Raw genomic sequence first — 16,919 nt, 5'->3', positions numbered from 1 at the left:
ACAAACAAGGTTTTGAAAAAATTACATTTCAAGGGAGATAAATGGGATAGTACTGACAGGAGGTAAGAGACTGTGATACAGGTGAATGGGATAGTACTGACAGAGGTAAGACGGCTGTGATACAGGTGACCAAATGGTACAGTATCAATAATGATGGACTTATGTAAATGCAGTCTTTAAAATCTTTTTTTTTTTTCATTGATACATTTACATTTTAACTTGAATTACAGATAGCATTAACACTGATTACAAAACAATAACATATTGTGTAATTTTACAGGAATTTTTGTGTTGACAAATATTCAGATTTCATGAATCTAAAAATTCATTTAAATTCAGAATTGTGTTTTCTGTTGTGAAACCATTAACTCTATTATAAATGCTTACCACAGTCATTGCAATGTACATACCCAATTGTAATCATCCTAATAACTGCTGCATATAATTGGCACTTTTTCAGGGTGACTCTGTTTAAAAGAATTCATGTCACACTGCAACAAATTTCTGTTAGTTAATTAAGCACACCAGCTAGGGACACATTTTAGGCTATAAACAATAAACCAAAGTATAGGCATTGTCTGAAATACTGATTAATGAAGTCAGAGAAAGACATACCAGCCCTGCTATCGGCACGGGTAGCTTGTTGATTCGCTTGATGCTGCCTGGTTTTATGGTGTTGAGCAACCTGTCGAATAAAAATAGAATTTAATTGAACTTATTTAAATATTCTGGGCACATTCAGCATCTACTGGAATCTAGTGGGATGATAACTGATTATATTCAAAGATTTTCAGCAATATTTCACTTTAGAAAATTGACATTGCTTTATATCAATTTTCTAAAGCCTTGGGCCAATATGGAATTAGCTGATTAATAACCCTATGTTAAAGCTTTATTTGGCAATACTTATTACAGTTCTGAGCTTCTACATTTAAATAACAAGTAACAATTACATATAACAGGTACAAACATCACCATCAGCATTACCAACATTATAAAAAATGTCATTCTAATTCATTTGAGATGTAACAAGGCATTTGATTAGTCAACCAAAATAATTTGCTATAGTAAAACCACGATATACTCTCCGTATGAAGCCTGGATGGCGATTGTTAATGGTGTCGATAACCCCGACTGACCCTGACACGTCATGAAATTGATTATATATGACGTCACAAACAATAGCTTGAACCCGAAAGGTCAACGTGATTCCGCCTCACTTTGAATATTCTGATGTCACCAATCCACAGAAGAACCCAGAGACCCAGAATTTGAAGAAAACGCTAAAAAATGTCTTAAAATCATCATTGTTTTTCAGTGGTTTTAATTGATATAAATTAGAATGGAGATAATCCTACTGTATATTATAATTTGTTTGGCATCACCAGTACAACCCAATTTCCGTCAGTATAATCACGATATACCACTGCAAATTTCAAAATACAGTAGGGCGATATATAATTATCCCCTAGTTGTTATCACTATAATCATTGAAATTCACAGATTTAGAAGGAGATTAAGGTGTTACACAGGGCCATGCATATGTGACCTCTTTCTTGAACAAGTTAATTCTGCATGTATGATTTGAATATTGAAATTTGAAAAGACATGCTTGTATGAAGGACAATGCACAGAAATGGCCTTGAAGTGCCAGTTTAACCCTTGGCTACATTTGCAATAAAAATACAAAAGCATGTGGCATACAAATACAAGCTTAGGTGTTCTACATATTAACGGGTACAATGTATATATTCCTATTTTTTAAGGCTGCCTTGTAGAATGGTTGACTTACTCGCATAACAGCACACCATTTTCCAGGGATTTCCGGAAGTCATCTGGATACTGGAACTTCTTCCTTGTGACGGCCTGTAAGTAGAAGACAAGTGGCAAGTGTTAGAAGAGTAAACAGTGGAATAGTTTACTGACACATTAAACTTTTATGATTACAGCCTTGCATGAGCTCCCGGTACTGTTTTTCATGAATATTTTGGTTTTATTGGTCTTATTATAGACCACGAAAACAAGTACAAGTTATCTGGTTGGCACATCCTTCAGTCAGTAGATTTATTAACATATCTAAAGTTGTTCTCAGTATTACCAAACTATTTCAAAATGCACTTTGACATCAGATATTTTAGTGGGCCCAAATTTGTGGTTTTCCCTGACAAAACACCATTTCGTGGGAACATGAATTCGTGGATTATGACTAGCCTCGAGCTCTCAAACGGTAATTGCTTTATATCAAACTTGTAGTTAGTTTGTGGATGAATTAGATTACCCAAGAAATCAATGAAATTAGAATACCTACGATTTTAAAGAAGCTAATTATGTTGTGACAAAGACCCATTGATTGTATAATAAGGGAATTAAGCTACAATGTACAACGCGTCTTTAATCTCCGAAGCATAATCTATTAACAATCATTTAATTATGAATAACCAAATGGTGATATTATCGTTGCTATTGTTCCCCAAACACAACCATTTTTAGAATCCTCTGGTACTCAATATGTTCTGATGATTGTGTTTGTTGAAGCTAAAAAGTATTGAAGGTAAGTGGAAAAATATCAAATCCAATGTCAGGCCTGATTACAACACTTAGAAACTAGCTACCATAGTTATATCATTGGTTCTTATTATTGCTTCCTGCTTGTTTTATGTTGCAATACTTAAAGCTACAAATGGAATGGGAAAACTCTCCGAGACCTCCTCGGTCTATCGCAGCAGCAGTTGTTACGATATTCAAACTCCTTCAACCCCTTTGACCTTGAAAGTATAGTGCAAGGTAATTTATGAAAATAGACTTGATAGCCCGAGGAATCCATATACCTCAAATACTCTGGTGATACTATAAGCCTATGGTATCTCTTAAGGAGTGATTTGAAGTTTAAAAAGATTTAATTCTTCATTGAATTAACAAAATTAAAAGTCCTTCACCTGAGCACTATATAGCTATCAGTCATACAATGTAACTGTTCAACACATTTGATGTTGTGACCTTAAAATATATCATGTCTGATTCTCTGCACACACTTTAAAGTCTGTCTACCATTGAATACAAGCAGTACACTACTGGAAAAACATGAAAGGCCGATTGTGATATTTTCCGCACTTTTTCAGCTTGATTGCTGTGACCTTGAAAACATGTAAAGTGATTGTCTTCCACCAGGAATCAAGTTAGACCAACCAAATGTGATGTGTTTTTTTTTTCAACTTTCAATAATATTAAATTATGGTCTGTTTGCAATTTTTTATAAAGTTTGGAAAATGTTTATTTAAAAATCCTACCTTAAGACAGAATTCTATTAGATTTTAATAATGCTTCATTAATATATATAGCCAAAATAATATTACGGACTACAGTACCTGTCATCGTAAAACCTTAATAGGCAGGGAAAGGACAAAGAAAGACCTGTTTAAGGATACCTGTACCATATTGCACTGAGGTTTTTCGTATAAACAATAATCTCCCCTTAATTTCGTTTTGAATGTTGCTGTAATATGTACAGCTGGTCCAGGACACAGTCATGAGAGCACTAGTATTTTTATTAACAATCTGAAATCCAGGGTTCGAATATAAAATCCTGTTCTCTAGCCTTGCTGAGTTTTTACACCCAGAACACTGCTGTTAATTATATTATCTTTATTCCATCTTCATTTTTCATAGCAGTCCCTCAAGGTTTGGTTTTCTTTTCAGAATTGTTTAATCAAAGCCATATAGTTCTGCAAGAAAAAAATAGTTTCCAATGTATATAGTTACAGTTTCTGGCAGTGGAACTGGAATCCGTTAATTTTGTAGTCTGTTACATTTACTTTTATATATGGTTCTACAGGTGTTCTTTTTCTTTTTTCATTCAAACAGATTTTATTGACATTAAACAGTCAAAGGGATTGGTCACAAGTTCTTACAACTTACTAGGCCCTCTCCCAGTTGTTTGACGAAAGGACAATGTTAGGATAACGAATGTGATAATCAAATTTTCCTTGAAAAAATATATTCCATTGTTGAAAAGACTTACTTCAACAATACGCTCAAAATGTAGGCTTAAGTTCTAAAATGATTTTTGAAATATTGATTTCTCAACTTGTGTACTTTATAATTTACACAAGCTGGTACATCAAGTTAACAAGAAGTACAGAGGTGACCTGTACAATATATACCAGTCCCTACACGTATTTTTTTAAAGGTACACGTCCAATTTAATCTGGGATTAAATCTGTCCACCACATTCAGGTCAAATAATGACACCACAGGACACCTAATTACTGTGTAATAATAAATCCCAGCTGATGGTCAGCTTATATGTGTGTGGTCAGTAGGGATATATATTATGTAACAGGTTATAATCCAAGAATATGTAATTTTAGGTCAAAATCCATACATGAACGTCGCTATTGATCGTCCCTCACGCCACCTCCCACCTTCAAGTTGAAATATTACGATAGTTAAGTCAAAGATGGTAGTTTAAACGGTCTTATCAAACAAGAGTAAGGGGAATCTTCACACGTTTCACCTTAGTGTGACCTTTGCGTGTATATATATGTATATAAAAACTTGACCATGGTAGTCACTGTCTAAACAAAGGTTCAGACCTGTTTAAAGCCGTCTCCCAAATACTTCAAACGATTTATTTTGAAAGTTTATTGAAAAAAGAGCCTCTAGCTACATTAACCTTATAACATCAAATCTGGAGCAATTTGAAGGACTTTGGAAATTCTGTTTAACAGTTCTTGATACAAAGAGTGTTAAACTTTCGCCTATAAAAATATTTTATTACAGGTTTCGTACTTATAAAGTTGTAATACTTGGCTTGCCTTGTGTAGACTCCATGGGTTTTCCAACTTACGCCAACGTCGAATATAAGTTAAACCCAGAACAAACAGTTCAGACTCCGACAAATATCCAATTACCAATTATACAATGTCAAGTGTCATGTTGACTTCTTCTTTCCATTGTAAGTTTTAGAACTTTTGAGGACAAAGTACGATCCTTGTTTAGACTGCTGTTTCTCACATTTCCAATAAACTGAATACTTGCTCGACTTATCACAGGGACCAATTCACTTCGGAAGGAATTTACTTTTTCTTCGTTATTTGAAGAAACTTTTACTCATTTTTATATATAAACCTCATGGTATTCAAATTTTCCAATTAAAACGAAAATTGGTAAATTTTGAAACTCAGAAGATGGAGAAAAAATGTTCCCATAGGAAATTGCAAAGTTTTCCATTGAAAAGCATTATTTGCTTCAGATAAGCAAAATATCCTTAACAAATTTTTTTCAGCAATGTTTTCCAATGGAAACATATCATTATTAGCCAAGATATTTTCGGCTCAATGTTAAGTTTGGGGCACCTTGGATCTATGTACATGTATGTCTACAGTAACAAGACAATTTCGCGAATTAGGGTCCCCCACCGAATGTGAAATGCACAAATGATAAATTCATGCAGGAACTAATTCTATATATGTGAATGTTTGACAAACCCACCGTATTCAATAAAGAATAGTCAGTGCTACTATTGCAAATAAATCTGGTGGATGTTTACTGGTTAGTGGTAGCGTTTTTACTATTAAATTGCATCTGGTGACACTATGTATGCTTCTTCTTCAATGCAAGTGAACCCATGCCCCGATCAAGAAGTTCCAGTAACTATAGTAGTGTGTAGGAGATAGAGCCCAGACAAACGTTTTCTTTGATGTAGGTCAAAGGTCAAAAACAGAGTGACCTACTTTGATATACGACACACCGCCTCACCGAGATGAACCCATACTCCAGGTATAAAGTTCCAGTGACTAGTAGTGTAAGAGAGAGAGCCCGGACAAACTTTTTCTTTGATGCAGGTCAGAGGTCAAAATGTATGTCAGAATGACCTACTTTTAATACACGACACACCGCCTCACCAAGGTGAACCAATACCCCAAGTAGGAAAGTTCCAGTGAAAAGTAGTGTAGGAGATAGAGCACAGACAAGATATCGGAAGGACAAAAGGACGGACGGACATGACACAAGACTTTAGTCCTCCCCCCCCCCCCCAGTTCCTGATGGGGGACTAATAATTGACTGTATGAATGAAGCAGAATATAGCTATTAACCCATGTGCACTAACCACTTTGTATTTTTATAGCAAGGAAATAATACAAGTACACTATATTGAGTACCGTAACAACAAACAGTTAAAGTACCAGGTATAGGCTTGAGGTGTGTGGCAAGTTGCTTGTTCTCCGAGATCAGATCTATTTTCCATGGCAAAGCCAAGGGAAATAGATCTGGTATCGGGGAACCAGAAACTTGCTATATCCCTTAAGCCCATATACTTTAACCCATTCACCCCTGAAATTTCATAATGTATTATGAGCTATATATACCAACCTTTGAATTGGAAGAGTTCAAATGTGTCTTCAGGGGTGAATGAGTTAAGGAGATGTATAATTTTGCCTGATGCTCGGTAGTCCACGGCCAGTAGCTATTAATATACAGACCTCTATTAATAGTACAGTAACCATTTTCTCTACAGTATGATAGCTATATATAATGTATGTAGAAATCCCTAAGTAGCGTATATACAGTATATCAGACACAAAACAAATTTAGGATATTAACCTTGAAAGATTTCTTGAGGTCAGAAAACCTATTGAGGACCATCTACTCATTTGAATTGTCGGATGTCTCAATTGATAATATACAAACTGACGGTTCAAGTTGGCATACTAATATATATACCCCGGTACTGTACATGTATACCAGGATTGTTTTTACCAGTCTACTTTTTTGTCGATCTTTTGTCTTCTGTTCCTCTGGGTGAATATACCATATGATTATACCATATAAACACAGGTTGATATTAGCACAGGGAGGATATGAATTTTACTGGTATGTATATGGTGAAAATTTCACTTGATGCAATATTTATGCAAGTTTCCAGGTATTCATGCCATACAGCTCCAACCCCTTTTTCACCTGATTTTCTGGTTTTGAAACAAATGTGACATGATTATTGTAGATGCACATTAAGTTTGGTTGATCTCAGCGCAGTGTTTTGATTGGTTCCTCGTGACGTCAACACGCTAAATTTAATATGTATACGTAAAAAGGGGACCAGGTGCAGGTATATATGATTACTTGAGAAAATTTTCAACCAAAACAACAGACAAAGATTTTAACTACATTGTACGATGTTTCTATTGCACCAGAGACATGAAGATCTGTTATCCCACTCCTAATTATTAGTTACTTCACACAAACACTTAGTCAAGTGCATGATACATATATATATATAATTCCCCTGAAATACAAGTACACTTGTATAGTGTATATGTCACTGTGAGCAGGTATTGTTTCATGCTTGGCAGCTCTGTTTTATTTTATTATACACTGTACCTCTACTTTATTTACTCTATATAAAAGTAATTGGTTAAATCGATCGAATATATCCCCACTTTTGCCTGACTGTGTTTTAGTCCTGTGTGTTAGTCTGGGAACTAAAACACCCCTCCACTCAGGTGTTTTCGCCGAGCCAATCAGGCGAGAGGTGGGCGGAGCTTGTTATTAAACTCGGAAGCAACGCACGAGGTGGACGGAGCTTGCTACCGAACTCTGAAGCGATGTGCGAGGTGGGCGGAGCTTGCTACCGAACTCTGAAGCGATGTGCGAGGTGGGCGGAGCTTGCTACCGAACTCGGAAGCGATGTGCGAGGTGGGCGGAGCTTGCTACCGAACTCGGAAGCGATGTGCGAGGTGGGCGGAGCTTGCTACCGATCTCGGAAGCGATGTGCGAGGTGGGCGAGGCTTGCTTCCGAACTCGGAAGCGATGTGCGAGGTGGGCGGAGCTTGCTACCGAACTCGGAAGCGATGTGCGAGGTGGGCGGAGCTTGCTACCTAACTCGGAAGCATTTGACTACATCGCCGTCAAAGGGGTACTTGGGACGCTAAGCTTTATACAGCTTATGGTTTACAAATATTTTCTAGTTAAAACTATCTCTTTCGCCTCGGGAAATAGACCTGGTCAAGGGACACCAGAAACTTGCTATACCCCTCAACCCTATACTTTAACTGCACAATAATACATGTATCATTATTTACAGCATCCTTTTGTTAGAGGAAGTTGTCTATCTAATAAAACCAACCAGACGATTTCTGGAATCCAGAATTTTATAATTTAAGCATTCAAGTAATTTATCTAAAATACCTTAAGGGGCACTCTTTGATTTGGAGCAAGCATCCTCTTTTTGTCAAACATGGCGGCTTCTCAAAATTTTAATTGCCTGGTTATCTTGTCTCTTTTATATAGCTGTATAGGTACGTATATTATGTACTATTATTTGTACTGTACTTGTGTATACAAAAATGTATGTTTACAATTACACACCTGTATCTTTACGCTTCGGTATGTTTTAAAACTTTCCCAGATAACAAAACTAGATCTATACGCCGTAATTTGTTGAGGCCAAATGAAAAAGAATAAATGTTTCTCTCTCTTTTTTTTAACCAAGATTTACTATGATGACTGCATGTATATAAGGGATTTTACCATCTATATTACTTCTTTGACCCATATGTACTTTACAGGTATATATATATACGTAGGTTTTCTATAAAACCAGTTCTGGTTGATTGATAACTTATTATATTCGACATATTTCAGTACACAGACGCTGTACCATATATGTTGTCCTGTAATTATAAGAAGAGTTGTGCACTTTTTAATCTTATAACCACATGCGTGTTTGCATTATTTTAAAACCTATTCACCCCTAAAGTCACATTTGAACTTATCCAAATTGAAGACTTGGCAAGTCCAGTTTAAATATGTAGGGGTGAATGAGTTTAAATAATGGACAATTATGTTGGCATTTAACAAGTTATCTTTTAAAAAATTTATGAAATTCTTTGTAATGATTATATTACCAATAAATAGGTGGAAGTGATTGAAACTAACCTAGATTTACAATTGCTGGTCAGATTAATTGGTGAGCTTGCAATTTTTTAGGCATCATTGAAATTATCTTACTAATATAGGATTGCAGAAACTGTACATACCAAGGAATTTAAAACAGAATATAGAGTCTATTAATGTATCAGTTGAGATATTATATTATATCTTTCATGCGAACTTTCACCTAGAGCTGTCTCCAAGTTGGGAACAAAACTCTATCAGTGGTGCACCTTAACTTGACTGAACACAGCGCTATACATGTAGCTGAATAATATACATGAAGTTATGTACACCAACATATATACATCATTATTAAAACACCTGAAGAATTGCTAATTTGTGGTATGATAATGACTAAGAATTTAATTAATTTAAAAGTAGACATTAGTCATGAAATCTGATTAAATCAGATTTTTGCATCCCTCCAATTTACTAATATGTCAAGTGGCATATTATTGGTAAACAGGGGCCATGTAAATACCTAATTTTAATTAGGCCAAATGAAAAACAAATCTGGTGTTTCCACTAACCCTATACACTGTACCTACCCTGGATTTTAGTGCCTACTCTAAAGTTTTTGTTGGCTGATCATATATGCACAGTAAAAATATTTTCCAAAATAGAAAAAAATCTGCCTATACCTATACCTACCCTATTTTTTCTAAAGATGTTAGCAGTCTAAACACAAATAATATATTTTTTTCGCCTTAGATTGGGTATTAGAACATTTTTGCTGATGAAAAGAAGAGGCCTAATTTAAGATTTTTTTGGTCACCTGTATATATATAGTATAAAATTATGAATACACCTTACAACAATCACGAAACAGGTTCTATCAATCACTCTTGTTGGCCTGGATGCAAGCATATATGGGAGAAAACCAAACTTAAAGTGCTCGGAGAAAACACATGGTCAGGTATGTCATCCTCTAGTTCCTACTTTTCAAGTCATATATCTAGCCTACGGATGCTCCTTGCCAAATAGGTCAAAACATGCATACTTAATATAGTTGTTTTTAAAGAATAACCCATGTTTTCCCATTTTGGATCCTGCCCTATTGCCCCCAGGAAATGTACAGCTACAGACTTAGAGGGTCTAATTCCGTGGTACAACCCAATTTTACAATTTGGAATTCCCTAGGGCTGCAAACAGAGCTTAACATTTCAGCATATATATTATTTGATTAGTTCTATTTTTTCAGTGCTATAAGTAGTAAATATTTTGGCCATGTGTAATACTTGAAAAATACATTTTGTATGCCGTCAGGCTCATAAAGATTGCCCAATTAAACGTTTACTCGCTAGCAATGCTAGCCTACAGAGATTGTTAACTCATTCATCCCTGAAATTTCATAATGAAACTACTCCAATCTTTGCACCAGAAGAGTTTAAATGTGTCTTCAGGGCTGATCAAGTTCACATAGTTTTATGATAGAGAAGCTATAGTCGGTAACTATAGAGATTGAAAAAATACTCTGACACTATATTGCTTGTTATTATAATATCTCTACTTATTTTACACTGTACAAAAGTAACCACATAAACACGCTATTTCCCCTCTAATAACATGCCAGGGAAATAGTTCGTCTGGAGGGGTGCGATAGTTTTGAAACTAATTCCCTCGGAAAATGCGGGAAATTGAGTGACGTCGTGGGCGGGGCCTGACCGAATATTGACCAATCATCGCAATCAAATTACGTCGGCAATTTCCGGCCAGCGGAGCGGGTACTTTCTGGACCGACCTTCACCTCGCAAGGTTGTTGACAGACTGTCCCAACTGTTGAAAATTTGTTGTCTAATAATATTTATAATATTGTAAGGGAGTGTTTGTATCGGTATAATAAAACAGTTGAAGTATGGGTATTTCGGGATATAGCAAGTTTATGATCCCCCTCATCCTAGACTATTTCCCCAGGCAAACCATACTTTAACTGTTAACTATTAATCAAAGGTGTACTGTATGTATTCCTATTCAAGCAATTCTTTGTGAGCCCCCTCATTTTGTTTTATTTATCAAATCACCGACTTAGATAGCAAATATAATCTAATTCTGTGATCAAATTAAGATATTATTTTTGAGATTGAAAATTGAAATTATATATTTGTAATATATGTATCAAGTTAAATAATAATCTTCAGGATTGAAAACAGAAACGTATATATTAGTATATACGTCTCTGTTTTTAATTAACTGTTTGAAATATAATAGCCATGGCATTTCAAAGTATTGGTATCAAAAATGTTACACATACGGTACATACACCTTGATAAAAGCATAGATTTTACCTGAATCACGACAGGTATTAGAATAACTTCACTTATTATCCAAGTTACAACATTTACTGATTTAGGACAACTCTGAACTGTTGCCTCGGGAGGGATTCGTCACATTATGCGACGGTTCTTACATAATCCGAAAGTTATTTTATCTTTGTATGCATCACGAGCCGTTCATACTTTGTTTACAACAACGGCAAAGATTGGTTATTAGATTGCACGTGTATACAAAGAATGTCAACAAATCCCCATCTGTTTACAAATACACCCGAGATGCGCGGCCCAGGGATTTAGATGATAATCCGTGCTGGAGTTTGACTTCGTCTTGTCTAAATTTAGATAAACAGTGTCAACAAACAATGGGGTCAGATTTAAAAGCCAGTTAACTACCTTACTACAAGAGGGTGTGTCTTAACTACCTGTATGTGAATGGAGTGTCTATAAACTTGAGATGTACGCACAGGTACATCAACAAAGCCTGGAAAAACTTACAGATATCCAGCGCTCTGTTTCATGCAATGCTAACTCCGTAAAAAAGTCCTCTTCTTCGTCTTGTCGCAAACGTAAATCCCACGCATCATCTTCGTTTTGTTCTTCATTCGCCATTTTGTGAGCGAACCCCTGTCCGAGGTCCACAGGTAATTGTGTCCTTGTGTAGGTAAACGAGTATATGTAGCTAGCGTTACGCTATGTGAGTTCAGTCGGCGAGTTTTGTTCAGTAGCCTGTGGCGAAGTTTTCACCGCGGAACCGCAAGTACTAACTTACTCAATAAGGACACATGCCACTAGTCCACCAAGTACACCCTTTCCGTGTACGTCTATCCATCACCATTTAATGTACCGTCGCGTCCAGCCGTTATTTGTTGATATCAAAACCGCACTACACCTGTCGAACTGTCATATCACACCAACTCAAACCTTCTACCCTGAACTGTAGTCACGTGAAAGTTGTGTTAGTATCAAGTTGATAATAGGGAACTCTTTTTACAAAATGTATTGTTTGCTTCTCCAATAGGCTGAAAGTCTTGTAACCCAAATCAAAAGTTTGATTAAAAACCGAGCACGGCATGCACAGGCCAGAAAAGAGGATAAAAAGAGAGAAAATCTTAACTATTGCCATTGTAATGAAAAGTTAAAAATAAATGTAAAATAAAAAAAAAACTTAAGCGAAATATGAGATATTTTTAATTGCTCTTCAGCTGTCAAGGGCATAGAGACATGAGAATGTGTTACAACTATTTATATGTGGACCTAAACTATAAGGTATTCAGAGTAATTTTATATGTTTCAGAGGTTTAGATCGACTTTCGGTAAAAATGACACACCCAATGATACCAGGTCCAAGTATAGTTGTAACAAATGTTCATGTTCGACTTTTAAGAAACCAGTAACGTCAGATTTCTTGTACAAGTATTTACCATTAACAAAAAATACTTTGTCAAGTAAAATTCTGAAGACTTATTTCTCACAGGGACCTGAGTATTTGTTATTAGATTAGAAAATCCCTGTTATCTACCTAATTCTGTGGTTATAGCTATATTTGGACATAAACTACGGTGTTCAGAGTAATTTTTCATGTTTTATGGGTTAGATCACGGAATTAGATGATCTAAGTCCGTTGTTAGATCGACTTTCGGTAAAAATGACATCCCCATCTCTAAACACCGTATAATGAGTTCAGGTTCAAACAATTACTAGAGTGTCATTTTTACCGAAAGTCGATTTAACCCCATAAAACATGTATAGTTAGTCTGAACACCTTAGTTTAGGTCCAAATAAAGCTGTAACAAATTCTCAGGTCCCTGTGTTATTTCTGGCATCGTTATAGAACAAATATATCAAGGACTTTAATTTGGTAGTAGTGGTGGTGGGGAGAGGGGGAGGGGGTTATTTCTCTAAGAAGTTGGATTTAGGAAATGAAAGACGTTGACTGAATTTTGACTTTAATGGAACACTGAAAAAGACATTACGTTATTTCTCTGAAAGTATAACTGAGATTGGATTTTGGAAATGAAAGACGTTGACTGAATTTAAACTTTATATTGAAACACTGAAAAATACATTAAAAAGGAAAGCATCTAGCAGTCAATGTCTATATATTATTGTCTCAACAGACATTAAAACAAATTAATCGATTACCAGATTACCAAGGCTGTAAAACAGAAGACAGAAGGAAACGCAACAACGCAAAATATCTCATTTTTAGTAAACTATCACGTAACCCCACCCCACCCTCTTGAAAACGATTTTCATCCATGTTTTTCATAAAAAAAAAAAACCATAAAAAAATCTTTTGTTTACAAAGCATATGATTAATTCTGACAAAATCCCGATATTTTCTGACCGGATTATCGTAACAAAGACTGGGTTAACTTGGTTAAGTATTAACAGTAAGAACACCTGATTCGCTAATACTTACTATTACAATTAGCTAACCTCATACCAGAATCACGTGCACCATTATTTACTATATATAAACATTTGTTTCGCTATATATTATCAAAAGGACATATACTTTTCGTTGTCCTCGTCCGAATTTGATGTCATTTGCGCCCGTTTTACCCTGGCACGTTTGACACAACTCATGACAACCCTTAATGGAAAAAATTCGTATTAATCAGAAAAAGTATACTAACAGGTGCACGTTACCCCGAATGGAATAAAATCACAATATGGGGTGTGTGCGCACCCTTTAATGTATTTTATAACATTAAGGGTTTCGCGTGACTCCCTTAATGTAGAATTACCCTATTTAGATATTTTACATTTTTTTGTAAGGGTCGTCATATATCATCGGCTCAAACAAAAAACTAAATATCGAGGTAATTTTGAGCTCGCAGCTCTGTCGAGAAATGTGTAATTTTCACATGTCTATCTTACTAGTCTGCTAAACGCGTCATGTTTATTCTTTGTCAGAAGGTGAATGTGAGTAAGCGCGTTCTGTGTTTGAGCTGTTGATTAGAAAATCCAGGATATCAATACACCAAGTTTGCGACGAGACGATCCAACTAATGATGAGATTGAAGAAATTGCAACATTATGATCAGAATTATTGATATGAGAAAAGACTTTGTACAAAAATATTGCGAACATTATATTTTCTGACATTTAGACATTTAGACTCGTATTTTACTAGAAAATGGGAAGTTGTCATGAACGTTTGAGAAATTCATAAGATTCGCAGTCACAAGATGTGACGCTCACATTCACATCGTGTAGATTTCTCAAACTTTCACGACAGCTTCCCGTTTCATAGAAGGATACGCGTGGCACATGCCAAAATGAAAATATTCGCATGTTTTGTACCAAGTGTTTTCTCGCATTTAAACGTAAAAACAATCCTCTTTTTTATCAAAATGATACCCGACACATTCGCTGTGAAACAGGAAGTCGGATACATATCTGATGCAGATTAAACAACAATATTTTACATTTATATCGTTTTAGGCCTCGTACGACTAAAACGGTGTTTCGCACGGCGTTTTTATCTTTACTTCGTCCAAAGATGCATAAAAACGCTAAATAAATACCAGAATCAACATTACGGTCAATACACAATCAATCGGAAGGAATTGGATTCCGGCCTTTACTTCCAAGATCAATATGGAAGATGATACCAAGACATTTTCCCATGTATTCATCCAAGATCAAAAAGTCTTAAGAAGTCGACTACATCATCTGGATGAAACACGTAGATACATGCATCAGTGATTGGGGAAAGTATCATTAATTCGAATAAGTTGTATAATTTTTTGTTTTTGTTTGGGGGAACAGCCAGGGTCATATGTATGAGGACGGGTGCCTAGGGAGACACCGCATGAAACAGAACACAGATAGAAAAGAAAGAAGACAGGAATGACAGGAAACGAAGAAGATCCGAAGTGTTACAATGGGAATAGCAGATCAATGTTTGTTTCTTCCATGTCCCAATCCTCGACATCCAGGGGTTACCCTCACTTTCGCTCTCAGCACCCCTGTAATATGTCATAGCAAAATTGAAGGCACGAAGATAGCTGTTTGATTGGTCTCAGGTGAAAAAAAACTGACCAATCGCTAGGCTGATACCTGTCCTTTGAAGATTACAAAGGAGAGACGCCTGACTTCAAAGCCTGTTCATTTTTACCGTTACCTGACCGCGAGATTATTTTGATGTATTTCAAAGGATCGAACTAGTCTTCTTGTCTAATCAACCAGGTGGCGCACACCGAGCCGAGCGAAAGTGAGCGTAATCCCTGGATATCGAGGATGCGATGTCCCCTTCGTAGAGAAAAAACTAGGTCCTGAAGGGAACCCCACATTAGTCGTCGAGGTGGATGTAATAGATGAAGTACCGTACAAGTTAACAGAATGTTGGAGGAGAACATACCTGAAACGTGTTTTTAACACGTTTCAGGTCTTTTGCAAAGGGCAAATTCCATCTGGACAATGTAGCCGTAGTACTTTAACGTAAAGTCGTGTGATGGTTAATGTCGGATACTACATCAGCAGTGAGCTATCCAGATAAAACCTAATTACCGTTTTAGAAACTTTAAGATTTAGACAAATAGAAACCAAAATATTGAAATATTTTGACGGAAATTCTTTCAATTTAACGACCCATGTCTTTTGGAGAGAGCAAGGGAGGTTCACCGATACATTTAATTAAGACGCGGACGGATATTTCGTTGTTTGACTGTCCTCAAGGGCTTTTCTCTCCTTTAGACGAAACAAAACAGTGAAATCACGATTCCTCAGTAGTATTTGATGATATAATAAAAAATATTGCTACACATGGTCCTACGCCAGACATCAACGGGAAGTCGGGACTGAAAGTAGAATGAGGTTCAGATAGCGGTGTCACAAACACACTTGAGATTTGAGTCCAAACTCAAGAACACAAGCACAGAGTCCACAAAGAAATAAAAACTGAGGCTGCCCAAATTGCAATCCGGAGTTAGAATTCAAGCTCGTGAACGCTGCTGTATGTAATAAAATGGTCAGCGTTTTATATAGGCAACTGAGAGCTAGCCGGTATTAGTTTAGGGCTTTGTCGCTATTCAAGAGAAAGCTCACTTTCTTAAAATGACAGCATCATTTTCTTTAGATTTCGGTTTGACAGATAAACCGAAGTTTGTATTACGTTTTACCATCACCATATCACCGAGTGACCTCAAAGAGGGGCCGTCACATTGAAGCATTGGTTCAAACTCTTGTAACGTTGTGCTTTCTCGTACAGGAGTTTCCCGTCTTCGATACTCAATGTGTTGCGCCCACTTTCGCTCTCTGCACCCCTGGATCTCGCGGTCTCGTAACGGTAACGTTGGCTGTCTTTGAAGTCGAGTGCAGCTCCTCTGTAACCAATTTTTGTTTTACCCGAGACCAATCAAATAGCTAGCCGCGTGCCTTCAAATTTGCTATGACATATTCAAGGGGTGCAGGGAGTGAAAGTGAGGGTAATCCCTGGAGTATAAAGGATGGAGTTTTTTCTTATGTGTGTGCGGTATGTCGGTTCAGTCATGTGACCGGTTGCATTACAAAAGGTTTAATATAAAGCACTGACATACTTTTCTCACACGAAACTACTCGAATTTAAAGAGGACGGATTGTTGCTGAAACGAAAGATGAAAAAAGGTACGAAGAAATCAATGACGTCATGGATTGGACGACGATATACCGTCAGAGGTGTTAACTGTCGAGATTTTTTTTATAGTTTTCAAAATCCTGAGAGGT

The 16,919-nt window shown here is 36.4% G+C and overlaps 1 protein-coding gene across 6 annotated transcripts in view; it reads right to left on the bottom strand.

Annotated features, from left to right (window-relative positions):
- LOC110454824 (LIM domain only protein 7-like) overlaps window positions 1–12,115 on the bottom strand; it is a 99,942-nt gene extending 87,827 nt beyond the window's left edge. For 5 of the 6 annotated variants that reach the window (XM_021504546.1, XM_021504545.1, XM_021504547.1 and 2 more), the window contains exons 1-3: window positions 11,703–12,115; window positions 1,793–1,866; window positions 616–685 (exon numbers count right to left, since the gene is read on the bottom strand). In XM_021504546.1, coding sequence (XP_021360221.1) covers window positions 616–685; window positions 1,793–1,866; window positions 11,703–11,816 — 258 coding nt within the window. In that variant the 5' untranslated portion in view covers window positions 11,817–12,115. The remainder of the gene's footprint in view (window positions 1–615; window positions 686–1,792; window positions 1,867–11,702) is intronic. The other variant, XM_021504550.1, reaches the window with a different exon arrangement.
- Between the last annotated feature and the right edge of the window lie 4,804 nt (window positions 12,116–16,919).

This window comes from Mizuhopecten yessoensis, unplaced genomic scaffold (assembly GCF_002113885.1).
Source record: "Mizuhopecten yessoensis strain PY_sf001 unplaced genomic scaffold, ASM211388v2 scaffold8071, whole genome shotgun sequence".
NCBI classification, from domain to species: domain Eukaryota; kingdom Metazoa; phylum Mollusca; class Bivalvia; order Pectinida; family Pectinidae; genus Mizuhopecten; species Mizuhopecten yessoensis.
This window is presented reverse-complemented; position numbering and strand designations above follow the sequence as displayed.